Source organism: Ceratotherium simum, chromosome 21 (genome assembly GCF_057802395.1).
Source record: "Ceratotherium simum simum isolate JZ-2026a chromosome 21, ASM5780239v1, whole genome shotgun sequence".
NCBI lineage: Eukaryota > Metazoa > Chordata > Mammalia > Perissodactyla > Rhinocerotidae > Ceratotherium > Ceratotherium simum.
In genome coordinates, this window is record NC_141920.1 from 27,964,907 (window position 1) to 27,992,888 (window position 27,982).

Consider the following 27,982-nt stretch of genomic DNA (forward strand, 5'->3'; position numbering starts at 1 on the left):
ATGGGGGCAAGGGGCATAGATCCACCTAGAGACTGTGCCCTGCCCCTCACCCTTTCCTAGAACATGCTTTGAGTAGCAGGGCCTGGAATTCCCTGCCCAAAGAACCTTGTGTGTGCTTCCAGGCACTGCATGGGCTTTTTCCCTAGGTCTACCTTTGGAGGGTGGGGCCCACTGTGTGTGAACCCCAGGCAGGAGGAGTGCCAAGGGACACCCCTATGTGCAGGGGCTGTGGGCAGAGCTTGGATGTTCAGGCTGGACTGTCCACATCTGTGCATGTGAGACTCTGTAGAGCATGAGGCAGAGCTGGGGATGGGCGAGAAGAGCGGTGGGCTGTGGGTTGAGCCAGCTCCCCTAGTCCTGTCAAGGAACTCTGAAGAATCCAAGAATTATAAATTCAAATCTGACCTGTCAGGTCATTATGAAGGGACATTTCATAAAGGACATATTTTATTTATCCCATCTGTTAGCTTGATTCATAACTGTTAAATATTCAGACACATGATATATGAGCCTCCATTTATATTCTTGCCCCAGGACCCACAAATGTTAGGGTTGTGCCTAGAATTTAGATCCTGCTCTGGCTCACAACCCATCTCCAAGCCCACTGCAGAGGCAGGAGCTGCGTAACCTGTGTTTTCACAGTCTTGATGCCTGTCTGTGATCTGGGGGCGTTCAGGCTGTGCCCTGAGGCCCTGGGTGAGACCGTCCAAAATACTTCCATGCTGGCCTCCCTGCCTCCAGATTTTCTTTGCATTAGTCTCTATTATCAGAGGGATTCATTTTAGGAAATTCATCTGACTGTGTCGCTCTCCTGCTTGGATATCTTCCTCTTCTCCTCCCTGCCCAGGTCGGGCATTCAAGGCCTTCACATGGTGGCCCAGCTTCATCTCCCACGACTACTGCTCACGGACTTTCTCTTCAGCCACATCAGTCCTCTCACCACCCTCTCCCACCCCTCACATTGCCTCTGTCCATGGTTCCCCTCCACCTTGTCCCCATCACCAGCTTCATCTCTGTGATGAACTCCTTCTCACCCTTCAAAGCCCAGTTGATGCCCCTACCCATGAAAGCCTTAACAGAAGCTCTGTCTCACTATTTCTTAATAATTATAATAATAATAGCTATGGTAATAGTTCTCATTGACACTTCTTGTGTGTCAGGCTTTGTGCTTGGTGTTTATAGGCCTGATATCATTCCATTCTTCCAACAACCCTCTGATTATCCCTATCTTCCTGATGAGGAAACTGAGATCTAGAGAGGTGATGTAAATAGCCAAGGTCACACAACATTAAGGTAGAGCAAGGATTCAAACTAAGTTCTGATTGTCCTCACAAAGTGTCACTCTTAACAATGTATGGCACATATCACATCATTGTGTAATTTTTTCAGTCCCTGCCCCCTTGCCCCCAACTCCCCAAACACTCACATACCAGATGGAAATCCTTAGGAGTTGGGACAACATTTTCTTTACATCTGTGTGCCTGATTTTAAGCCCAGTGCTTGGCACAGATGTGACAGTGAGTGTTTCTTGAGTGAATGAATAGATGAATGATGAATTCATGTGTGAAAACACAGGTGGATTTGGGAGGCATTGCACATTGCTGATGCATCAGGCATGACTCAATGTGGGATCCTTTCTGGGCTAGAGGGATCGGAGGACCACCGCATCAGGTATATTTGGCTCCAGCTGGCAGTGTTAGAAAAGATACAGAGCAGCTCCTGGACCTTCTTCAAGTTAGTTCTTATCCTTCATCAGTTAGTTTGCTCTTAAAACACATAGATTTCACAGTGTGGTAGGTGGTCTGGGGAGAGTCTAAGGATTCCCGATACCTGGGGCCTGATATTAATCTCTCCACACACAGCCATTTGTGCCCGCAGCAAATTAATTCATTATGAGACATTACTTATTCACTTGGTCAACAACATTTATTAAGAACGTTCTCTGTGCTTAACTCGGGGCAGACAGAGACAATCCTGGGGAGGATAGAATGGTGAGGTGAGAAAAGGGCTTGGAACTCACCATTGAGCGTGGTAAGTTTTCAGAAGACACTTAGCCCCGTGTCTGAATCTCTGGACTTGGAATCTGGGCATGTGAAATTTTGAAAATTCCCTCAGATTATTCCTTTGGGAGATAAGGCTCCATCCCCTAGTTCTCCAAACTTGTTTCATTCCTGATAGCCCTCAAACTGAGAGAATCTTTGATCTAGGCAACTTTCACCTCTTCTCATTTCACAGATGGGGAAATTGAGGCCCAAGGAGGAAAAGTGACCTATGTTCATAAGTAGGTTCTGGACAATGCTGGGATTAATAAGCAGGTCTTCTTTGACTTCTGGTGAAAGGGCTGAGGGAACATCGAAGCTGATATTAAGTCGATGTGGGTGATATGGTGAGTGGAGGTGCAGAGCAATATGGGGCCGACAGCAGGGTAGGTGTTAGGAGCTGCAAAGCCCCTTACAAAAACTTTGGGGTTAATTTGGGCACCTTTGAAACCCCTTCCTGGGATGCAGTTGGCCTCTTGCTAGGGGAAAGTTTGGCTTGCCTGCTCCACCATCTAAATGTACAGTTCTGTACCCTCTTCTTTTGGATGCAAATCTCACACTGGCCCTCCTTCTCAAAGAAGATAAATAAGGACCTTATTTCCAGGGGATGTGGCAGAAAAGGTGTGGTTTTTACTCTTGTAAGTCTTCCTTGAATCTCTCTTTTCTTCCTTGTAGGCTGAGGGGTGATGAGAATGGGAAACATTGGCAGTGGGCAGTAAGCCCTTCTGGGGTGAGGGGGTCGTCATGGCAGTTGTAGACCCCCAAGCAAGGATGACTGGGCATCTGCACTGGACCTTTCTTGGGATGGATACACAGGCCTGCTGGTATAGCTGAAGCTCAAGTCAGTCTGTGTTCTGTAGACCAGTACCCATAATCTAAGTTACTTTTGGTACTTAGATGAGGAATTCATCTTTGATTCTTTCTCAAGTTCTACAGGAGTAAATGTGTTTCCTCCTTGTATCTCCTCACCTTTGCTTAGGCAACATATGTTCTCTGGTCAAAATAAAATGGAGTAGATCCCTTTTATTCAATGCAAGGGCTTAGGATATCATTGTGTGTGTGTGTGTGTGTGTGTGCGTGCACATGTGGGCACACATTAGACTTTGTATTAAACCCACTTGGACATAGGGGACCCTATGTGCCTAGCACTAAGTTCAAGGCTTGGCAAAGAGTGGGTGCTGATAACCGTTTGTGGAATGAATGAGAGGTCCTTGAATGCCGGGTTCAGAAGTTTGGGTTTGACATTGAAGACAATAGAGGGCCATGGGTCAAGCTGTCATTATCTAAGAAGGTACCAACCTCTCCCCCAATTTCCACCATATGGAGAAGGTAGCATTGTACATTAGAAAGAGTATAGGCTTAGAGTCATAATGAGTGGAACGTGAGGCCTTGCTCTACTTCTAACAGTTATGGGGCCTTTGCCAGAACAGTGCATCTCTCTGAGCCTCCATTTCATCACGCAAGAAAAGGAAATAGAGACATCTACTTCAGAAGGTTATTGTAAAGATTTAATGAGTTAACATGTATCAAGTGGCTCACAGTGGGTACTCAGCAAATGGTAATGGTTGTTATTTTTATTTTCTGTCAAGCCAAAGGATCATTCCTGTTTTGGGGACCTCAGTCCCAAGGAGGAGTAATAATATGCTAATGGCTAATGTTTATTGAATACTTACTATGGACTAGGAACTGTGTCTCTGGTTCCTATGTGTGCACAGCCTCCAAAAAAATATCTGGCTATCACTGAGGGATTAAAGTCTGTCTAATTTCATGGGACTATTTTCAAACTGTATTCATAGTTGTAGTACAGGCAGGAATGGGTCCTTCAGAAAGGACCTTTGTGTGATAATGAAAACAATAATAGTAGCTAACATTTGTTTAGTTCTAATTTTGTGCCAGTCCCTAATTGCTTTTCATTTATTAAGCTGTTAATCTTCACAACTCCAAGAGTTAGAGACTGAGTCTACACTGCACAGATGAGAAAGGAGTAGAAGAGAGAAATATAGGAATTCGTCTGGTTACACAGCAAGTAAAGCAGGAGCTGGGATTTGAACCCAAGGTTTCTTGATTTCAGATCCTGTTCTTTTAACCACTCTATAGCTCCTTAGGTTATTTTATTTATTTGTATTTTAACTTTTTAAAATTTATTATTTCAGCTTTATTAAGATATAATTGACATATAAAACTGTAATATATCTCAAGTGTACATTGTGATGCTTTGATATACATATATATTGTGAAAGGATTCCCCCTACCTAGTTAATTAACACGTCTATCACCTCATAAATTTATCTTTTTATTTATTTTTTTTGGTGAGAACATTTAAGTTCTACTCTCCTAGCAAATTTCAATTCGAATAAATACAGTGTCATCAACTATAGTCACCATGTTTTACATTAGATCTTCAGACCTTCTTCATCTTATAGCTGAAAGTTTGTACCCTTTTACCAACCTCTCCCTATTTCCCCCACCCCCCAGCTCCTGGCAACCACCATTCTACTCTGCTTCTATGAGTTTGACTTTTTTTTTTTTTTTTTTTAGATTCCAGCTGTAAGTGATACTACACAGTATTTGTCTTTCTCTGTCTGGCTTATTTCACTTAGCATAATGCCTCAAGTTCCACCCATATTGTTGCAAATTTCAGTATTTTCTTCTTTCTCATGGCTGAATAATATTCCATTGTATATTTATACCACATCTTCTTTATCCATTCATCCACCGATGGAAACTTAGGTTGTTTCCATATCTTGGCTGTTGTGAATAAAGCTGTAAAGGATAGGATTGCAGCTATCTCTTTGATATCCTCTTTCATTTCCTCTGTATATATACTCAGACATGGGATTGCTGGATCAAATGGTAGTTCTGTTTTTAATTTTTTTGAGGAACTTCCATGTTGTTTTCCATTGTGGCTGCACCAATTTACATTCCCACCACAGTGCATAAGGGTTTCCTTTTCTCCACATCCTTGTCAAATTTTTATTTTAACTCTTTTTTTTTTTAAATTTTATTTCATTTATTTTTTCCCCCAAAGCCCCAGTAGATAGTTGTATGTCATAGCTGCACATCCTTCTAGTTGCTGTATGTGGGACGCGGCCTCAGCATGGCCGGAGAAGCGGTGCCTCGGTGCGCACCCGGGGTCCGAACCCGGGCCGCCAGCAGCGGAGCGCACGCACTTAACCGCTAAGCCACGGGGCCGGCCCTATTTTAACTCTTTATTTTGAAATAATTATAGAATCTCAGAAAGTTGCTAATATAGTACAGAGAGAGGTCCCATGTACCTTTCGTGCAGTTTCCCCCCAAAGGCTATATTTTACATAACTATAGTACAATATACAAACGAGGAAACTGATATTGGTGCAATGAGTGTGCATACTTCTCTGACATTTTATCACAAGTGTAGAGTTATGTAACCACCACTATGATCAGGACACAGATCTGTTCTACCACCATAAAAATCTCCCCTCTGCTACTCTTTTATAGTGGCACAGACTCTCCTTCTGCCCTCGCTCTCTGTCACTATCCCTAACCCCTGGCAACCACTAATTTGTTTCCCATCTTTATAATTTTGTCATTTTAAGATTGTTGTGTAAATGGAATCATATGTGATCTTTTGAGATTGGCTTTTTTTTCACTCAGCATTACACTCTTGAGATCCATCCAAGTTATGCAGATCAATAGATCGTTCCTTTTAATTTTGAGTAGTTCTAGCCAGTGCATTAAGACAAGAAAAAGAAATGAAAGGCATACAGATTAGAAAGGAAGAAATAAAACAGTCTGTAGTTTCAGACATCATAATGGTTTATGTAGAAAATCCCAAGGAATCTCCAAAAAACATCTAGAACTAATAAATAAATTCAGCATGGTCACAGGGTACAAGATAAACATACAAAAATCAACTGTATTTCTATATACTATCACTGAATATGTGAACACTGAAATTAAAAATACAATACCATTCATAATCACTCCAAAAAGTACAAAATGCTTAGTTGTATATCTAATAAAACGTGTGCAGAAATTGTATGCTGAAAACTATGGAATGCTGAAAAAAGAAATCAAAGATCTAAATAAATGAAGAGACACGCTGTGTTTATAGATTGGAAGATTTAACTAGCAAAGATGTCAATTCCCCTCAAATTGATATACACACTTAACACAATTTATATCAAAATCCCAGTAAGATTTTTTGTGAATGTAAACAAGATTATTCTGTCTATATCTTGTCTGTAGAGAAATCCATAAAAGAACGAGAATAGCTAAAACAAGTTTGAAAAAGAAGAATAAAGTTGGAGAAATCATTCTACCAGATTTCAAGACTTATATAGCTAAAGTAATCAAGACTCTGGGTACTGGTGGAGAGATACATAGATCAATGGAACAGATTAGGAAACCCAGAAACAGCCTCACACGAGTACAACCAACTGATTTTTCACAAATGTGCAAAAGCAATTCAATGGAAGAAAGATATCTTTTTCAACTAATGGTTTCAACTAATGGTTTCAACTAATGGTTCTGGAGCCATTGGACATCTTTTGTCTCTCCCACCCCCAAAAAGAACCTCAAACAAAACCTCACACCTTATACAAAAATTAACTCAAAATGGAGCATAGATTTAAATGTAAAATGTAAAAGTATAAAACTACTAGAAGAAAACATAGAAAAAATTTTCAGACCTAGGGCTAGGTGAAAAGTTCTTAGATATGAAAAGCACAATCTATAAAAGGAAAAAATAAATTGAACTTAATAAAAATTTAAAACTTTCACACTGTGAGAGATAAAGATAGATGAAAAGACAAATTACAGACTGGGAGAAATATTTGCAAACCACATATCTGACAAAGGACTTATATCTAGCATATAGAAACAACTCTCAAAACTCAATAGTAAAAAACAATCTGAATAGAAGAAAGACATGAAAAGACATTTCACTGAAGAGGATATACAGATGGCAAATAAGCACATGAAAAGACATTCAACGTCATTAACAATTAGGGAAATGCAAATTAAGATCACGATGAGATTCCACTACATATCTATTAGAACAGCTAAAATTAAAAATAGTGACAATACCTAATGCTGGCAAGGATGCAGAAAAACTGGATCTTTTACACATTGCTGGTGAGAATGTTAAATGGTACAACCACTCTGGAAAATAGTTTGGCAGTTTCTTTTTAAAAAACTAAATATACACTGACCATACTATCCAGCAAATGCACTCCTGGGCATTTATTCCAGAGAAACAAAAATTTAGTTCCAAAAACTTTAGATGAAAGTTCATAGCAGGTGTATTTATTTTTTAAGGGATTCCTTTTTTTTAGAAAGCCTTAATTGTTTTAGACTGGTTTTAGATTCACAGCAAAATTGGGAAGAAAGTACACAGATTGCCCATCTACCCTCCACCCCTACACAGGAATAGCCCCCCATTATCAACATCTTCCTGCAGAGTGGTACATTTGTTACAATGGATGAACCTACACTGACACATCATTATCACCCACAGTCCATAGTTTACATTAGGCTCACTCTTGGTGTTGTACATTCTGTGGGTTTGTACAAATGTGTAATGACATGTATCCATCATTATGGTTTCATATAGAGTATTTTCACTGCCCCCCAAATGCTCTGTGCTCTGCCTATTCATCTTTCCCCCGACTCCAATCCCTGGCAACCACTGATCTTTTTTTTTTTTGTGAGGACGATCAGCCCTGAGCTAACATCCATGCTAATCCTCCTCTTTTTGCTGAGGAAGACCTGCTCTGAGCTAACATCCATTGCCAATCCTCCTCCTCCTTTTTTTTCCCCAAAGCCTCAGTAGATAGTTGTATGTCACAGTTGCACATCCTTGTAGTTGCTGTATGTGGGACTTGGCCTCAGCCAAGTCGGAGAAGCGGTGCGTCGGTGAGCGCCCTGATAGAACCTGGGCCGCCAGTAGCAGAGTGCACGCACTTAACCGCTAAGCCACAGGGCTGGCCCTGATCTTTTTATTGTCTCCACAGTTTTGCCTTTTCCAGAATGTCATATAGTTGAAATCATACAGTGTGTAGCCTTCTAAGATTGACTTCTTTTACTTAGTAATGTGCATTTAAGCTTCCTCCCTGTCTGTTCATGGCTTGATAGCTCATTTCTCTTTAGTGTTGAATAATATCCCGTTGTCTGGATGGACCACAGTTTATTCATCCATTCACCTACTGAAGGGCATCTTGGTTGCTTCCAAATATTGGCAGTTATGAGTAAATCTACCATAAGCATCTGTGTGTAGATCTTTGTGTGGACATAAGTTTTCAAGTCCTTTGGGTAAATATCAAGGAATGCAATTGCTGGATTGTATGGTAACAGAATGTTTAGGTTTGTAAGAAACTGCCAAACTGTCTTTCAAAGTGGCTGTACCATTTTGCATTCCCACCAATAATGAATGAGAGTTCCTGTTGCTCCACATCCTCACCAGCATTTGGTGTTTCCAGATTTTGGTCATTTTAATAGGTGTGCAGTGGTATCTCATTATTGTTTTAGCCCTTTAGGTTTTTACTGTGCTCCCTGACTGGTCAGACCTATGTTACTGCTAAGTGGAAATTAACTATTTGTATTTTTCTTTGGGCAGGCAAACGCCAAATCCTTCAATGCATGGGTAACATGGGAATCTGTAGAAGCTCTTGCAAAAAGGATGAACAGCCCTACCTCTATTGCAGAAATTACCAATCATGCTGCCTCCAGTCCTACATGAGGATAAACATGCCCAGCAGAGAGTGAAAAAGTGACTGGAGCCAAGAAAACCACTGGCCAAAAATCTCTTGAACGCTGGTGAACACTCAACCTGCTGTCAATACCCCTCATTAAAATTCATGCACCTGCCACCCTTGTCTGTCTTTCATCCATTGGAAATCATTGTGAGATATTGGGTTTTGCATGGTGAGATATCTGTCCCATTCTGGATCCAGTCCTGTGAGACAGAAGCCTAGAAAACTTTAGTGACAAGAAGAGAGAGAATCTAGATAAACCAGTGAAGATGGGGAGAGAATGTACTTGAGTCCACTGAGGGAGGGTTGAAAGGTTTAGGCAGAGCCATGACTTAATCTGTGCCGCGTAGGGCTCAGAGGGGGCCCAGAACTAGTGGGATGGATACATAGGGCAGTGGGTGGAAGTCTTGTAGATAAATATGTCTTAGTCCATGGAAGAACTTCCTAACCAGCCGTTGTAATGTAGAATAGGTTGTCCTGTCAAGGTTCCAAGTTGTGAGGCCGGAGGTGTGTTTGGTGATTATTGTGGAAGGAATTTGAACACTGGATACTGTTGTTCTTTTTGATGATTGTTAAGGTCTTTTAATTCCTGAAAATCTATGAGGCCTGTGCCCCCAATTACAGCCCACACTAGCTTTTTAAGGTAAAATTCTAATTTTACATTTTATGTCTTACCTCCATTAATATCTTACTTCTTTCTCCATCTTTAGTCCCAAATTTTGTCAAAAGGAGAGGAGCTATACTTGCCAATTATCTTTCTTTCTCTGCCTTTCCTCAACTCATCACAATCTGCTTTTGTGCCTGTTGTCCTATTGAACCAGCTCTGGCCAAGGTCACCAATGGACGTCCTTTTCGAAAGTTTCATGGCCGTTGCTCAACTTATACCTCACTCTGCCTCTTGGTAGCATTTCCAACCACGTAGTTCATTCCCTCCTTGAAAACCTTAACTTGGTTGGCTTCTGTGACTTCACTCTTTCTTTGTTTTCCTCCCAACTTTTGGGCTGCTCCTCCTCCGTTATCTTTTGGAGTTCCTCTTGTGTCACTCCTCTGAGGTTTCTCTTCTCTTGTGCGAATAAAAACTGTTCACATTCCTGGAAAAAGACTGACAGTTCTATAGCCATGATCACAAGTTAATACCTTGAAAGGATTTAAACCTTTCTCATTGATCAGTGTCAACTTGCTTCAGTGAACACACTTCTGAAAGCCAAATTCTTAGTGACAGAATCATGCTTTGAAAGTCAGCCAACCAGGGATGGATTCACTTCAGTGTACACATGTCTAAGTTGTCATTAACCCATCCCCACATCTGTGACCAACGTCACTCCCCCCAAATCCTTCCCCCAAATACTATGTAAGTTCAGCACTTTCCTCTGCTTAATGAGCCTATGCCTGATCAGCGTGGTTTTCTTTTATTTAAGAAAGCAATCATTTCAACATTTTGGTTTCAGACATTGAGTGAGTTTCATCCTTTGACAATTATCTTCTTTTCTCCTTCCTTCTGTGCTGCCACCTATCCTCTCAGCACCTGTCCTTGCCACCTATCACAACAACAAAACTCATGATCCAGACCTCTATTTCTGGCAGAATCATGGTCTAAGAACCCAGATTAACTCTCCCATTGAAAATATCTAAAATAACTTATTTAAAACATCCAAAATAGGGGCCGGCCAGGTGGCGCAAGCGGTTAAGTGCACGCGCTCAGCTGCGGTGGCCCGGAGTTCGCTGGTTCGGATCCCGGGCGTGCACCGACACACTGCTTGGCAAGCCATGCTGTGGCGGCACCCCATGTAGAGTGGAGGAAGATGGGCACGGATGTTAGCCCAGGGCCAGTCTTCCCCAGCAAAAAAAAAAAAAAAGAGGATTGGCAGATATTAGCACAGAGCTGATCTTCCTCATAAAAAAAAAAAACCAAAACATCCAAAATAAAATCTTAAGCATCCATGACCTTGCAAAAAAGTAAAGAATATTAAGGTCAAGAGAAACTAAGTGCTTTTCTGAAGGCAGTAACTGAAGCTGGCTGTTGTCTTGAGAGCATTTGCTGAATCAGGTGAACCTGAGCTTTGGTTTCCACGGCTTTGGCCAGGGTAGGGGTAGGCAGGGGAGAAGAGACAGTGCCAAGGGCCTGAAAAAACATGAGTCTAATAGGAGACTTCTACATAAATCTCAGTCCTGAAAGTGTTACATAAGCTGTGTAAGGATAAAGCAGCTACCACGTTCTTTCTCCTTCACAAGATATTTTCAAGGACAATTGCCTGGTCTTGAACCTTAGTACTCAGTATAAAGAAAAAAAATCTCCACTGAGAATTTACAATCTCAAGCTGGCTCTCACAGTCTCTTAGCCTGAACTTGCAGTATAAGGATGGTCTGAAAAAAAATCAAGCTGATGATTTAGCCTAAAGTTGTCCTAAGCTAGTAGTGCCAAAGATGTGTGACAGAAACAAGTGAGGAAGGGGACTTTAAGTCAAGACTCAACTAATTTACTCAAAGTTCCAAGGACAATGCACCGATCAGAGCCCCAAACCAGAAAACACACTAGGAAATAAGGCACCATGAATTAAGGCCAGCAGAAACCACAAACCAGAGATTCAGACTTTCAAATATTAGAATTATTAGTAATAAAAATTTAAATAATTTGAGAAAATAAATTCACAAGATCTGAATTTTCCATCATCTATTGGGTATTATCTGACCCCTGTGAAGGAGCACTCCAATGTTAGGTGAAAATGTTATGTTCAAAACTGAGACTGAGTAGGTCTGGAAAGCATAAATAATCTGCAGGAGCAGGTGGCTCTGATGCCAGTGGTACCTGCTCTATTGTCTCTCCTTCATCACACACTAATGGTGTCATGAGAAATTCCCATGGTTAGCTAACAAAGGATGAAAGAGCAAGGCCAGGTTTGTGGAGTGGTTTACATGATACACTAGCACCAGCCAAAAGTGCTGCATTATAGCCCCATTTAGAGGTGGCCCTGAAATTAGACAGTGAATAAGGGAAAGCCTTTCAGTAGAAGGAGGGATAGTTTAAGGTATGGATCTATGATAATTCATGGACGTTGATGGGTTGACTGGTGTGTTGGTCAGGGTTTTGGGAAGAGCAAGAGACTTGTTAACAATGAGGTGTGTGGTAGTGTTATGTGGATGGACCTCTCTGAAAGGGGACAGTTTATGAAGATATTTTTATGCCACCAGAGGGAGACAAAGCTCTCAGATGGACAAAATGACCCATCTTTTCACTCATAATTAAGGGGCCTTCCCTATCCTTGGATGTCCATGTGTGATCAAGGCTTGGTCAAGGAAATGGGCCTCCGAAGTCAGCCTTTCAACAACTTCTATTTCAACCTGAAGCAACCAGGGCAAAAAAGAGTCTTCATAGCTCACACCTGGGCCAGCCTGTTTCCTACAGTGAGTGATAATACAGTTGGCCCTCCATATCCGTGGGTTCTGCATCTGCGAATTCAACCAACTGCGGATACGGAGGGCCAACTAAGGGACTTGAGCATCCATGGATTTTGGTATCCACGGGGAGTCCTGGAACCAATTCCCCAAGAATACCAAGAGATGACTATATAGGGCTTTAGGACCAAAGTTAGTTAGTAGTAAAATGAATGTTTTCACCTGAAGTATCTGTTATAAAGAAAGCTTTTAGTGTCTTAGAAGCTACTATTATAAATGCAAGAATTTAGACTTTTGATTGTGTTTTTTTGGGGGGGCATTATGATGAGATCTAATTTATTTATTTATTCTGAGTTTTTTTTTTTATTGAGGTAACATTGGTTTATAACATTATATAAATTTCAAGTGTACATTATATTTTGATTTCTGTGTAGACTACCTCATGTTCACCACCCAAAGACTAATTACCATCTATCACCGTATACATGTGCCCTATCACCCCTTTTATCCTCCTCCCTCCCCCCTTCTCCTCTGGTAGTGATGATTTGTACTGCCATCAAGGAGCATCCCATCCCAAAACACTTGTTGAGAAAATGGAAGGACAAATGGAAAGCTAAGTGTTGGAATACTTCAAGCAGTTAAGGCCCTGCATAGGTCACTAGCAAAGACGGGACACTAAAAATGGGTTAAAACTTGTTGGTAAATGATTTGAAATTTCAAGAAAAACACTGAAGAGTTTATCATTGGAAGTATTGGAAATTTTTAGACAGCTGTTTTTATCTAGAATTATACGTCGATGGAGGGCAGGAGTGGGTCACCGGGCTATTTTCAGTGCTTTATCCATATGACTTAGTCCATCAATCTGAGGACAGGGGTGAGTGACAGCTGAGAGGAAGTCATGAGCTTTGATGAACTTCTGGGACAGTGATCAGAGTCCCCAGGACCGGGTCAGAGTTCTCTTCTTCTTTATTCGTGACGATCAAGTCAAAGTTGGTTGTAGTGGGCCTTATTGTTATAAGTACATCAATAATGTTTGACTTAACATCATATGAAGGTGTAGTGATAGGAATTTTCTTGTTAGCGGCCACTTGCCTGTGCCCTTCCTTGACTGAAACACAGCAGGCTTGATGGTTTTTACAGGCTGATTTTACTGCTTCATCAGCTTTGCAGTTTTTCCTGCAGTGTCCTTGGTTGTTCCAGCATTTTTTTCCACCACCATAGGCTGAATGATAAAAGGAAAGACCACTGATTTTGGGTTACTGATGCTTTCAGTTTTACAAACATGACTGTATATTTGCTATCCCATAACAACATCATGGGTCATAACTAGACTATGGCCACAAGTCTCCCAGCTCGGGCCTGGTAAATGCTATGTTTCTAAAAATAGCTGTTCCCCACCTCCTATCTGCCCATTTTTTTAACTTTTCTGAAAGTAAGAGGAATCTTACCACAAACGAAAAGAAACTTGCTAGTCACAGGGAATTGGAGCTAGCGATTATGAAGCTACCCGGGCCTGTGTGAAGCTATCCACATAAAGAAAGTTCATCTTGTTGTTACTGTGATTGACTTATTTGCATTGGTCACACCTCACGTGGTTCAATTTCTTTGAATACATTCTACTGCAAAATATACATTCAAATGAGTATATAAATTATATCTGTGTGGTTTAAAGAATAATAATAAAATGAATATCCGTGTACCCACATTCTGAGTAAGAAATAGGATATTACTAGAACCTTAGAATGGTGTAGATATTCCTACGTGAGATGCTTCGTTTGCTCAGGTATTAGGCCAGTGCTTCTTAAACTTTGTAGTGTGCATATTAATCACATTGAGGTCTTGTTAAATGCAGATTTTGATTCAGTTCATGTGGCAAGGTCTGAGTTTCTGCTTTTCTAACAATCTTCCAGGTGTTGCCAATAGTGTTAGTCCATGGACTGTATTTATGTGGCAAGGTTTCAGGCTATAAAAAACCTCAGTAAATGCCATATGTTCATGTCATACCTTCTATATTTTCCAACCAAATGCAATAAAATTATAATAAAAAATCCCATGTATTTGGAAATTAAATAATATGGTAAAAAATAAAACCGATGAGAAGAGTAGTAATAAAGTCAGAAATAATGAAGTCAGAAGGAATGAAATCAGAAAACTTCTGGAAAGACTGATTAAGAAAAAAAAAAGAGGAAAATAAAAATAACGTCCACAGTGAAATGGTGAAATAAAAACAAACACAGCATATTAAAAATAACAGAAGAGAATTATCAACAACTATACACTAGTAGAATTGAAAACCTAGATGAAATGGGTAAATTCTTAAAAATATTCCAGTTAAGGAGTCGAAGTAGTAGTGAAAAACCTCTTCTTCCAAAAAGTCACAGCCCTAGATGATTTTTAAAATTTTGGTAAAATACTTACAACATAAAATTTACTGTCTTAACCATTTTTAGGCATATAGTTCAGGAGCATTATGTACATTCATGTTATTGTGTTACCATCACCACCATCCATCCATAGAACTCTTTTCATTGCAACACTGAATCTCTGTACCCATTAAAAAATACCCCCCCCATTCCTGTGGTAACCACCATTCTTCTTTCTGTCTCTATGAATCTGACTACTCTAAGTACCTCACATGAGTGGAATCATACAGTGTTTGCCCTTCTGTGACTGGCTTATCTCACTTAGCATTATGTCTTCAAAGGTTATCCACACTGTAGCACGTGTCAGAATTTCCTTCCTTTTTAAGGCTGAATAATATTCCATTGCATGTATATGCCACATTTTGTTTGTCCATTCATCTGTCAATGGACATTTGAGTCGCTTCCACCTTTTGGCTATTGTGAATAATATTGCTATCCTAGATGATTTTAAAGGTGAATTCCACTAATTTCACAGAAGATCCAAGTACTATCTCATATACAGTGTTCCAGAAAATAAGGGAGGGGGAAAAGGGAAAGTTGCCTGGGTCATTTTATGAGGCTATTATAATCTTGATTTTAAAACCAAAAAATTATAGGTCCATTTTCTGTGTAAATATAGATTCAAACATATCCTAAATAAAGTATTAGCCAACTGAATTCAACAGTGTATTAAAAGACATCACGATTAAGTAGAGTTTAACTTCAAATGCAAAATACCATCCAACATTAGAAAATCTATCAATGAAATTCACCACCTTTATAGGGTTAAGCAGAAAAGTAACAGAATTATCTTATTTGACACAGAAAAATGATTTGATGAAGTTCGATGCTTACTTATGATGAAAATTCTAGGCAAAGCAGGAATAGAGGGAATTTCCTTAATTTGGTGAAGGTTGTGTATCAAATTCTACAGCTAACATTATCTAATGGGGAAACTAACTCCCATTGAGGTCAGGAAAACAAAGATACTCCCTATTATTGTTATTATTTAAAATAGTGGTAGACCTGGCCAATGCTTAAAGGAAGAAAAACAAAAATACAACAAAAATATAAGGATTGGAGGGAAAGAGATAAAATTGTCATTCATTCTAGCAGTCATGATTATAATACAAAAGGAACCAACAAATTATTATAATTAGTGATTTCAGTAATTATGTCCAATGCAATATCAACTTACAAGAATCAATAGCACTTCTCTACAGCAACAATTAACTAACTAGAAAATATAATGAAACATATAGCACAGCTATGAAGTACCTTGTTTTAAACGAAGAATACCCAAAACCTCTATGGGATATATTTTAAAACTTGAAGAGAATATGTGATCTTGGATAGAATAACTTAATTATTATAAAGATTCACTTTCCCTTAAATAAATCTGTAAATTTAATGCAATTCTAATCAAAATCCCACTGGGATTGTTGGGAGACTTGATTATTTTACTCTAAAATTTATGATGAAATATAACGCCACTGGCAGCTAAGATCACTTAAAAAAAATGAAGACAAAAGTTTACACTTCTAGACACTGACAGACTATAAAGCCATGGTGTGCAAAAATATAGTATTGTCACAAGAACAAATAGGCCAATAGAACAAAATAGACAGCTGAAATAGTTCCATGCTTAAATGGAGAACTTAATATGCAATAACAATGACACCGTGAATCCGTGAAGAAAGCATGAACTATTTAGCATGCAGTGCCGGGAAAACTGGCTCACTTCATGAGAAAAATAAAAGTGGATTTACACATTCCATCTGGTGTCTTAAAGATCTAAATGCGAAAGGCAAAGCTGAACAGTTATTAGAAAATCATGTCAGAGATTCCCTTTGAAACGTAAGGATGGGGAAGAACTTCTTTGACAAAATCACCAAGCACAACCCACAAGGCAAAAAAATTGTTAAATTTGATTAGACCAGAATTAAGTATTTCTGTTCAATGAAAGACATATCGTGGGCATAGATATGTAGATGACAGATTGGGGGATAATATACCCAGTGACTAAAGCTGACTGGGGAATAATATAAAAAATAGATAAAGAACTCCTGCATATCAACAAGGAAGCATTAACTGCCCAGTAGAAACTATGGGCAAAAGATATAAGCAGGCAATTAACAGACATGGAAAGGGTCATTTGTTTATTTGTTCAACAAATGTTTGTTGAGTATTGACTACATACCAGGCACTGTTCAAGATGCAGGAGGATACATCCATTAACAAAATAAACTAAACTTCCTGCTCTCATGGAGATTTCAGTCTTTTCAAGAGACAGTGAACGAGACAGTAGGAGAGGAAAGTAAAACATTCATGTTAGCATCACAGAGAATAGTGAAGGGTAGGAAGGGTGTGATTGGAAGGCAAGTAGTAAAAGACCTCACTGAGAGGAAATGAGAGAGTGAGCTATGCGACCAACTAGGAGAAAATGTGCCAGGTAGAGGAGCCGCAAGCACAAATGCCCAGAGGCAGGATCTATCCCACCCAAAATAAGGTGGCTATGGTGACTGTAGAATAAGTGAGGTGGAGAGTAATTGGAGAAATATAATGGAGGTTGAGATCACATAGGGTCTTGCAGGTCATTGAAAAGAAGTCATTCACCTGTATATATATATATTGTGTGTGTGTGTGAGGAAGATCAGCCCTGAGCTAACATCCGATGCCAAGCCTCCTTTTTTCACTGAGGAAGATTGGCCCTGGGCTAACATCCATGCCCATCTTCCTCTACTTTATATGGGACGCTGCCACAGCATGGCTTGACAAGCAGTGCGTCGGTGTGCGCCTGGGATCCGTACCTGTGAACCCCGGGCCATTGAAGTGGAACGCGCCACCTAACCACTATGCCACAGGGCCGGCCCCAGCCATTCATATATTTTGATCACAGGATAAGAGAAATGTGAATTAAAACAATAGTGTGATATTACTTTATACCCATCTGACTGGTAGAAATAATGCTGAGTGTTGGAGGGATTATGGTGATATGGTGAACTTCGTGTGCTGTTGGTGAGAGGTATGGGGATTTCCTACTTTCCCTCTAAATGTCACTAAATGATTTCTATTCTTCTTCTTTAAATGTTAGGGCTGTCCAGGATAAAACATGAAGACTTCATGCTTCTTTCATTGTCTCAACTACTCCCTCTAAGGGATGGCTCCAAATTTATATCTCTTACCAGAACATCAGCCTTGGAACCACAGAACATGCAATGTTTCCTTCTCTCCCCGCATGCTCTGAGTTTCCATGATTCATGGATTGCTTTTACCAAATCTTTCACATCTGGCTCTTTCCTAGTCTCAACGCCCCCACCAGAACTCAAAGCAGACACAATTGGTCCCATATGGACCATACAGAATTGTCCCTGATTGTGTCTGGAATTGCAAGTGGAAAATTACTCAACACCCCAAAAGCTGACAACTTCTACAAGCAGTGTCCTGAAAGGTATATAAGGGAGGAATTCATGGAATAAAATATTTTACACTTACCTTTAACCTGGTCATTTGACTTCAAGGAATCTATTCTATATAAATCCCTGTGCAAATATGTAAAGATACTTGTACAAGTATGTTCACTGATGTGTTGTTAGAAAAGTAGGATATTCCCAAATGACTGTACATAAATTATGGCTTATCCTACAGTGGAGAGTTACTACTTTACAAAGAGTAATGCAGATCTTTAGGTGGTGACGTGGAAAGATGATCACAAAATATTATTAATTGACAGAAGAAGGCTGTGTAACTATGTATATAGTGTGCTCTTTTATAAAACAGAAGTATTTAGATTCTTTTTTATATGACTTTGTTCATACATTGAAATGTATCTTGAGAGATATACAACAAAAGAGAAAACAGGGTATTTTGAATAAGAAACTATTCAGGTCCTCTTCAGCAGCAATTTCAAAGTTCTGGTCATGAATACTTAAAAAAACGTAATAATTATCAGAAGCCTAGACTTTCATTGTAGAAGGGAGAAGAAAAATCAGTTTTATTTTTCACATAACAGCTCTGCAGACATTTTCTGACTTGTTTGCCAAATTCCAGAATATGAGATAAACCAAAGGACCTCATCTAAAGCTGTAACAGCACTTTTAGGGCCAAGAAAACGTAAGGAAGTGGGCTTTGGGAATCATTTTCAAGAGCTGGCGCAAGCTGGAAAGAGAACTGAAGTGAGTCAAGTTCTCATCTGGTTCCTTAGGTGGCAACTTGGAATATAAACTGAGGACAACTCTGGATGTTGGGGTTGCCCTGTCTACTGAGGACAACTTGTCCTACCCTCAGGTTCTACCTCTGCCAGGGACGTGGTCCCAATGGGGGGGCCATAGAGCTACCCAAGTTGGGGGGTATAGTGATACACTGGAATTTCCATGGGCCAGAGCCCATTCTACCTTCAGCTTCCCTGGGTTCTGATTACCTGGGATCACTTGTGGTAGGGACACAAGGACAGCAAGAGCCAGGAGCAGGAGTCTCATGGTTCTTGGGAAGTAGGAGGCAGTCAATCCAGGAGTCCAGAACACTTTGTGCAATGTGAATCTCAACTAGAGTTTTATTGGCCTCTCTGGGGTGGGGGCAGAGGGATGGGGCACTGAACTGGACAGATATGTAAAAGCTAATCCATGCAGAACATCAGTCTATTGGCTGATACATCGATCAAGCATCTGATACAGGCACTGGGCGGGCACGCAGAGGACTATAAGTCACAGGCTTTTAGGAAGTGATTGGAGATATGGAGAGGGGGTGCTTGCACACTAGGACATCTTTCCCGGCTTCCTCAGGCCTCTCATCAGGGTCCTGTCTTCTTTGCTTACAGTCCCTCGACTCGAGCATAAGCCTGCTTTTGAACTGTCTGTTTACTTGTGTGTCTAACCCCAGTGGACTGTGAGATTCCTGAGAGTAAGGATTGCATCTCTCATTTTTGAACCCCCAAGGCACAAAGCACATTCTCAGTGAAGGTTTGTGGGAAAAAAAGGTAATGAACACGTGTCAATCTGTGGTCCAAATGCCTCACTTACATATGTGCCCGCCAGGGGAAGTGACTTGCCCAAGATAACAGAGCTGGCTTGCTGCTGAGTTTGGGCGAGACTATTTATAAGAGGACTCAAAGGGGAATGTTACTCAGAAACGCTCCCTACCCAAGGCAGCTCCACAGTAACTTGGGATGTTACTTTTGACAAGGGCAGCCTGGAGGCCGTTGAGGTCTGGGAGTCATCTGTGATGGCCTTGACATTCAGATCTGTCTTTGGGCTGCAGAACCTCGATATGCCCCTAGAGTAGTCTAGACCTGCCTTCTTTTAGCCTCATTTTCACCCTGTATCCATTCTTGCTTCATCTTGTTGACTTGGCCCTAAATGTCCCTGAAAAGCTTTAGAGGAGGTTGCTGATTTCCTCTTCTGGGATTGACGACTATACCTGTGAGAACATTCTGTAGGAATTAGCAGAGCTGTCATGTGGATGAGGAAACTATGCTCTTCTGGATGGCCCCATGTGCAAGGCCCAGGATGCTGATGGACTATTTCCAAACTTTTTATCTATTTTATTTTATTTTATTTTATTTTATTTTATTTTTTTGTGAGGGAGATCAGCTCTGAGCTAACATCGGTGCTAATCCTCCTCTTTTTGCTGAGGAAGACCAGCTCTGAGCTAACATCTATTGCCAATCCTCCTTTTTTTCTTCCCCAAAGCCTCAGTAGATAGTTGTATGTCATAGTTGCACGCCCTTCTAGTTGCTGTATGTGGGACGCAGCCTCAGCATGGCTGGAGAAGCGGTGCGTAGGTGCGTGCCTGGGATCCGAATCCGGGCCACCAGCAGTGGAGCGCGAGCACTTAACCGCTAAGCCACCGGGCCGGCCCTAAACTAATTTTAGATTAATGTGTTCTAACAGGCAGAATTCCCTTACTTGGAAATGACTGTCCAGAGAGGTAGAGGGTATTCTGTAACTGACGTCTCTCAAGCTGAGGCTAGGTGATGGAACAGGAAGAATTTCTGCGCAAGTTAAAGAATAGCTTTTCTGGTTCATTCCAAGCGTAAAAATCTGTGTTTTTAACTTTATGAGTGGTGTCTTTCAACGTCCTGATGATGAGAGAGATCCCTGACCCTTTCCAAATGGAAGAATTTGAGAAAAATAATTTTTTGTCATACTACAGAAAAGTAGGAACATCTGGATGACCCCCACCCCGATTCACAAAGCCTGAGCTAATGTCTGAGATAGTGGTGGTGGGAATGGAGAAGTGTAATTTCTAAAAAAAACATGTCCTGAAGGGGAAGAGCCTATTACAGGGGAGAAGGTAAGTGGGTGTAGTCCATGGTATCACAGCGTGTCCCTGGCCCAGGGCCCACATTCAGCCATTCTTGTCAAGGGATCAAGTGAGGTTCTATCCATTAATAAATATATCTGGAGGATATTACTTAGTTGTTGTTTACTATCTATAGGACTTCCATTTTGCTGAAAGCTGTTCTTATTTTTTAACAGTTTTATTTAGGTATAATTAACAAACAATAAATTGTACCTGTTTAAGGTATACAATTGGATAATCTTGGCATGTATATACTCATGAAGCCGTCATTATAATCAAGATAATTTACAGATCTACTACTCCTCAAAGATTCTTTGTTCCTCGTTGGAATCCCTCTCTCTTGCCTCTCTTTGCCAATTCCCTCCATCCCTAGGAAACCTCTGATATGCTTTTTCTAACCACACATTAGTTTGACTTTTCCGGAATTTTATATAAATTAATCATACAGTATGTACTCTTTTTTAATCTGGCTTCTATAATTTGGTGTAATGATTTTGAGATTCATCTATGTTGTAACATATTTTCACAGTTTATTTTTTTTATTGCTGAGTAGTATTCCACGGTACGAATATACCACAGTTTATTCACTCAGACATTTGGGTTGCTTCTAGTTTCAGCTATTACAAATAAAGATACTATAAACAGTTACGTGCAAGTTTTGTATGAACATATGTTTTCTGTTCTTTTGGGTAAATGTCTGGGAGAAGAATGGCTGGATAACATGGTAGGTGTCAGTTTAACTGATTAGGAAATTGCCATTCTGTTCTCCAAAGTGGTGGTACCATTTTGCATTCCCACCAGCAAGGGATGAGTGTTTCAGTTCCTCAACATCCTCACCAGCACTTGATATGCTCAGTCTTTTTAATTTTAGCCATCGTAGTGGGTGTGCAGTGGTATCTCATTGTGGTCTTCATTTGTAATAACTAATAACTAATAATGCTGAAGATCTTTCCACCTGTGAGGTTGTTTTGGCTATTCTAGATCCTTTGCATTTCCATGTGAATTTTAAAATCAGTTTGTGAATTTCTACAAAAAAATCCTACTAGTATTTTAATTGTGATTGCATTGAATCTATCAATCAATTTGGAGAGAACTGACATCTTAAAGGTAATGAGTTTTCTGACCCATTAACACAATATATCCTTCCAGTTACTTAGGTCTTCTTGAATTGCATTCCATAATGTTTATGGTTTTAATAAACAGGTCTTGCACATCTTTTATTAGATTTACCACTAGGTATTTCATATTTTTGATGCCATTATAAATGGTAATTTTAAAATTTCCGTTGATTGCTTGTTCCTAGTATACAGAAATACAGTTGGTTTTTGTATTTTGAACTTGTAGTCTGCAAATTTGCTAAACTCACTTATTGGTTTTAGCTTTTTGGTGATTTCAGTGGGATTTTCTTCATAGAGGATTATGTCGTCCTGAAACTTGACAAATGTGTGGAATCAGATGAAGCTGAGAATTTTGAAACTCTATTGTCTATGAGTTAGTGGAAGCATCCTTTTTCTGCGTCTGACTAGCTTTCTCTTGTTTGCAGATCCTGTAATAACCTTACCTGAGTCAGCCACCTTGCAAATGGATGCCCAGTCTCTTAAGATCCCCTCCAACTCCTAAAAGAACTGCTGAATTAAACTGGAGTCACATCCCAGCATGCTCAAGAGTGACAATTGCAGAGTCTGACTCAGGAAGGGATAACTTATACTCCAAGAGAATTGCAAGATTTTGCTAATTTATGTAAACATAACTTGAAGAATATGTATGGGGCTGGATTCTAATGTTTTCTCCTATGGTCAAAAACAGGGGTCTTAGATTCAAGAAGTGGGAATGAGAGTGGTTTCTCTTTCTATTACACCTGATAACCTACTCAAAAGACTTTTGTCCTAGGTCCTCGCATCTTAGCTGGTTTAGAGGTCTTATTTCAAACAGGAGGAATGCTTCCATTAGAGCAATGGTTCCATTGAAATAGAATCTGAGATCACTGTCTGGCCATTTTGAATTCTTCCTGCCACTGAAGTAACAGGCAAAGAAGTGGATTATTGTATTGGCTGAAGTGATTGATCCTGGTTACCAAAGGGAAGTTATACTGCTATGTAATGCAGGAGAGAGGACTATGCTTAGAATCTAGGGGATTCTCTGGAGCACCTTCTAGGGCTTCCATGTTTAGTACTAAACTGCAGGAAGCCAAGTAATGTAGTACGCCTGAGGACTCAAAACATTTAGGAATAAAGTTTTGAGTCACCTTACCAGGTAAAGAACTCAAACTAGCTGAGATATTAGCCAAGGACAAAGGGAATAAGCATGCAATGTGTAGTGAAAGAGGAAAGTTATGAATATTAACTATAGTCTCATGACAAATTACAGAAATGAGGCTTATAGCAGTTGTGAACACTATTCTTTGCCTGTTATTTATTTATATCTGCTCGCTCTTTCTCTATCTCTTATCATCATTTTATATGTTAACTAATTCCTTTTACTTTATTCTTCTTCCCTATATATTATTGGTTTACTTTTACAAATTTATTTTTAAGATAAAACTGAATGCAAGAGTATGAAAATGACTATCTCTATTGCCAAAATGGTAAAACGTGCTTTCTCAACCCTCCGTGATGATAGGCATTCCTTGCAAAGAGGAGGAAGTGGACAACTAGCCAGTTAGGATCAGTTCTTTAGGCAAATCCTGAATATGTTTGATTACCATTCTAGCCCCCCTCTAGAAGCAAGTCCCCTGTCAATTTTTCTCTGTAATAATGCATACCAGTCTTCTATGTCTGTCTTCCCTCCATCAAGAATTATGATTGGATTAGAGGATTGGGCTGGGACAGGGAGAGCCTTTGCATTTGGGAGGGGTCCTCAGTCAAAAGGCAAATTCAATTTTAAGATTTAGATAGTACAGAGGCAGAGGACGATTACCATTCTGTTAGGGACTTGGAGAGGGCTGTATCCCTTCCTGGATGCTGCCTGTAGGAGTGACGGTGACAACTGGAACGAGTCCAGGTGAGCTGATGAGGATGGGGAAGAGTCTGGACACCGAGTCCTCTGAGAAAAATGGTTGAAGGACCTAGGCGGGGACATGACGGCTGACTTTGGTCTTGTGCATCAGAGGATTCAGAATGTAGTACCGGAACAGGTGTTTTGGATAGATACAGTTGAAAGTGGGTGAACAGAAGAGGATTTGAGGCACGAAAACACATTCTAGCTGCAGAGGTTTGGGGAAATAGAAGGCCTCGAGGGGTGAGTGGGAGACCATTTGTTCACACTGGTGATGGTGCTTGTGCAGAGGAAATTTTAGCATTGGATAGAGTTGAACTTGATAATCTTTAAGTCCTTTCATCCCTGAAAATGTAGTATCTTTTCTTAAGTCACTGCAAAGTTGTGTAGAATTACTGTATATTACATATTGTACACTATCCCACCCCAGTTGACATCTTTAGCATTTCCCCTCTCATCTCCTTTTTACAGACAAGCTTTTTGAAAGAGTAAGTCTTGTCATCTCCACTTCCTTCTTCTCTCTCTATTCTGCTTACTAAAATTTGTCTTCTGTACTCATCTTGTCACTGTGTGGCCCGGTCACCAATGATCTTTTTAAAACCCTCATGGTTCTGTTTTATTTATAGCTTCCTTTGGCTTTTGGCTGATTTTACTCCATTGCCCATTTTCCCCTTACACCCTTCAAATCTCTCTTGGATTCTATGACCTTATTCTTTCCTGGTTTCTTCCTAGCTTTTGGGCTGCTTCTTCTCAGTCATCTTTGGTGGGGGGGGACGCTGGCTCTTAGTATTCCTCTGGGTTCTTGTCTTTTCTTTCAACAAGCACTCACCCTGTGTTATTACAGCTCCAGTTAAAAAAATGTCAACTTACCTCAACCAATTTTCTAAAGTCACCCCATGAGTGACAATTTCTTCAAATTTATCTATGGTGGTTTCAATAGCATCTTTAACAATAATGTTTTATCTGATTTATCATAGAATGTTTCATTTTGGTTGTTGATAATAAAATATACTTTTAAAAATGCTAACCAGGGTATGTGCCACTCAAAAATTATGCAGAAGAATCATAAAAATCCTAAACATTTGATAAAACATATATATTTATATAGGTGTATCATTTGATACACCTGGAATATCAAAGCAGTGAAGAAAACGTGTTCAATAAATAGATTTGACTATATTAATAAAATATGAAGTTAGATCTTGACTTCATGTACACCAGAATAATTTCCAAATGGATTAAATGATTTAAAGGAAAAAACGCTACAAGTGTACTAGAATATACACACAGCTATTTTGGTAATCTTTCAGTGGGGAAACACTTTCCAAGTATGAAACCCAGACCAGATTTCAAGAAAAAGATAGACCACTTAAGTTTATATTGAAAATTTTATTGCAAAATACACCTAACAGTCAAAATACAAACTGCAAAGATGTTAACTTCCTCTTAAAGATTCCAGGAGGAGTTCTATAGTTCCATTTCTGATGAGCTATGTGTTTTAGAAAGTTCTAAATTTATATCTCTTGCTTCAAATTCTCCTTTGAGCTATTGTCAATTCCACTTCAATTTGTCACAGTTTCTCCGCTAAACCCATTCTACTCGCCCCCACTCCTGTCTTCCCCATTTCAGTAAACGGCGTCGCTGTCCACATTAGTGCTTAAATGTTCAGAGTCACTATTGATCCTGATGTTTCTCTGCCTCATCTCTTCCTACTATATCTAGTCCATTAGCTAGACTATTATCTAGTCCAAACGTGCCTCTAACTCCAAAATAGAAGCCACATTCATATGCTTTTTTTCTACTGTGAATATCCTGGTCAGGCCACCTGAACTCACTCCAAAATGGTCTTTGTTTTTCCACTTTTTCCCAACTGTAATTTATTTATCAGAGTAGCAACACAAGAGAATTTGAATAAAATGAGATTTCTTACCATAGCCTGTATGACACTGTATAATTTGGCTCCATCTACCTCTTGAATCTCTTTCATGTCACTGTCTCCTCTGCTCCAACCACTTAAAAAAGTTCTCCGAGTAGGTCAGACTCTTTCCCACCTGGAGCAGAAATTGTTAGTGCTCACCAAATATTCAAGTGCTCCTCTACATTCCTGAGCTTCGTAGGTAGTTAGAGTGGGACAATTTGGGCTCTGGCCAATAGGATTCTTGTATAAGTGTTGTGAGTCACTTCCAAGTCTGGCACTTAAACACATTCCATGTGTCCATCCAGTCCTTTCTTCCCCTGCTGTGGTGACTTTGGGGGTCTTGTGCTCCATATGTCGTAGCTACAAGTTGGGAATGGGCCACTTGATCCATGTTGGATTTTTTGTTAATGAAAAATAAAACTTTATTTGAGATTTTGGAAGTTTATTTGCTACCATGGTAGAGATTTTCCTGTCCTAACTAATTTAAGAATTGTTATAAGAAATAGGTTGATGCCTTAACCGAAATTTAAAATATTTGCTTTGGCTTAGCAGTCCAGGAGCAGGTAGGGAGAAAATTGATATTGGAAGCCCAAAAGATGGTTTTCCATAGCAGCCATGGCAGAATATTTGGTAAAGCTGTTGCCTATAACTTGGGAGGCAGATCATGTGGCTTCTTATCTTGTAGCTCTAGGGGAAAAGTATGGAGAATGAACACATGTTCTGATGTATGCTGGTTGATAGTGGCTGTGTTTGATATGGTATTCCAAGAAAGAGATGACTTCAAGAAAGAACTGGCCAGTTTGCAAGTAGAAATGATCTGGAATAGAGGGAGTCTAGAAATTGAGGGCCTTGCAGGGTTAGAAAACCAGACCAACCTTGGGTCCCAAATAGTAAGAGACATGATTTGAAAAGGCATTGAGCGACTAAATCCCAGTAAAATATTTCTGTTGGGATGAAGCAAGTAAGAGAAAAGATGACATTAATTATGTGGACTTCTGACCCAAGCCTGAGAACCTCAAGGTAGCTGCTCATGAGGAAAAGAGAGAGAGAGGGAGGGAGAAAAGCACAAAGAAGCACAAAAATAATTTGAGAAGTAATTATAGGAAGGAACATCGGGTTTGGGTAGTTGTAGATGGAACTGACTGGAAGCAAATAGATTAGGAGCCTACTAAATCTTCTAACGTACAATATTGTCAAAGAAACCATTAACTCTAAGCCAACAAAGTCTGCCTGAGTTGAAAAACAATCTTTGGTTCTCCAATCTTCCCTGAAGGAAGGCAGGCTTCAAAGGCAAGTTCCCAAGCACCAATTTCAGATACGGCCAGGAAGAATTATGCATAAGGAAGAAGCTCCAAGGGGATAGATTTGGGGGTCACAGAGAAAAAAGGGCAAGGGAATTCCCCTTAGAGAATGGAATCAGGCCCTCAGCAAGGACTCTCCCCTAAGCATAGGGTGAGGGCTTCACAATTTGGGCCTAATAGCATGTCAGCACTGCTGTGGACCAATGGCTGTTGGTCTTTTCTAGATGAGAATATTTGTTGGAGTTATTTTATTCCTGACCCAGCATTTCATATGATGTGGATCAGCAAATAACTTGTCTTTTTAGTTCATAGGTTGTCAGACTGCAGAGACCCACATCTGGACCTGATGTGAGGGCCATGTCACTCAGGAATACTGAGCTTTGAGCTGGATGGGATTTTAAATTGTATCTCTTGGGAAGGAACTGAGTGTGTTCCATATGCAGGAAGAAGAGATTAAGAGGATATGACCATTTCAGACTGTGGTAGAGTCTGTTAGTGCTCACCAAATATCCATGTGTTTCTTCTTCATTTTCTAGCCTTCCTTGCAGCTAGGTTGGTGTCATGTGATTGGGTTCTGGCCAGTGGGAGTAAGTAGAAAAATGATGTAAGTTTTCCTGCCTTGGCTCTTAAGGACACTTTGCATGATTATCCATCCCACTTTTCCCTTGTTGTGATAATTTTAGATGCCATGTGTTTTAGATGTTGTAACTAACTATAAGGTGGAGAAGGTCTGAGTGATGCACATGCTTTGTATAAGCAAAAATAAGTTGCTATTGTTAAGCCACTGCGATTTCAGGGTTTATTTGCTATTGCAAATATAATCTATCCTATCCTGACTGTATACTACCTATCATATGTTCTTTGTAGCCTCTTCTCAGAATATTTTTCCTATGAATTTTTTTCA

General features: G+C 40.0%; 2 protein-coding genes across 2 annotated transcripts; one reads left to right on the top strand and one right to left on the bottom strand.

Moving 5' to 3' along the window:
• Window positions 1–3,560: 3,560 nt before the first annotated feature.
• Window positions 3,561–8,828, top strand: LOC147914250 (beta-defensin 119-like). The gene is given in 3 exon segments (XM_087444853.1): window positions 3,561–3,597; window positions 4,578–4,586; window positions 8,635–8,828. Coding segments are annotated over 3 exon segments (240 nt in total).
• A 4,231-nt stretch (window positions 8,829–13,059) lies between these two features.
• LOC101397383 (defensin beta 118) lies at window positions 13,060–19,043 on the bottom strand. Its single transcript, XM_004442515.2, has 2 exons — window positions 18,986–19,043; window positions 13,060–13,385 (listed from the first exon to the last, which is right to left on the bottom strand). The coding sequence occupies exons 1-2, from the start codon at window positions 19,041–19,043 to the stop codon at window positions 13,060–13,062; spliced, it is 384 nt and encodes a 127-aa protein (XP_004442572.2).
• Window positions 19,044–27,982: the final 8,939 nt, after the last annotated feature.

Coding starts and splice junctions, on each gene's coding strand:
- LOC101397383 (XM_004442515.2), bottom strand. CDS start 19,043: ATGAGACTCCTGCTCCTGGCTCTTGCTGTCCTTGTGTCCCTACCACAA. Junction 13,386..18,985: donor CCTACCACAAGTGATCCCAG/GTAATCAGAACC, acceptor TTTATCATTCAG/CCTATGGTGGTGGAAAAAAA.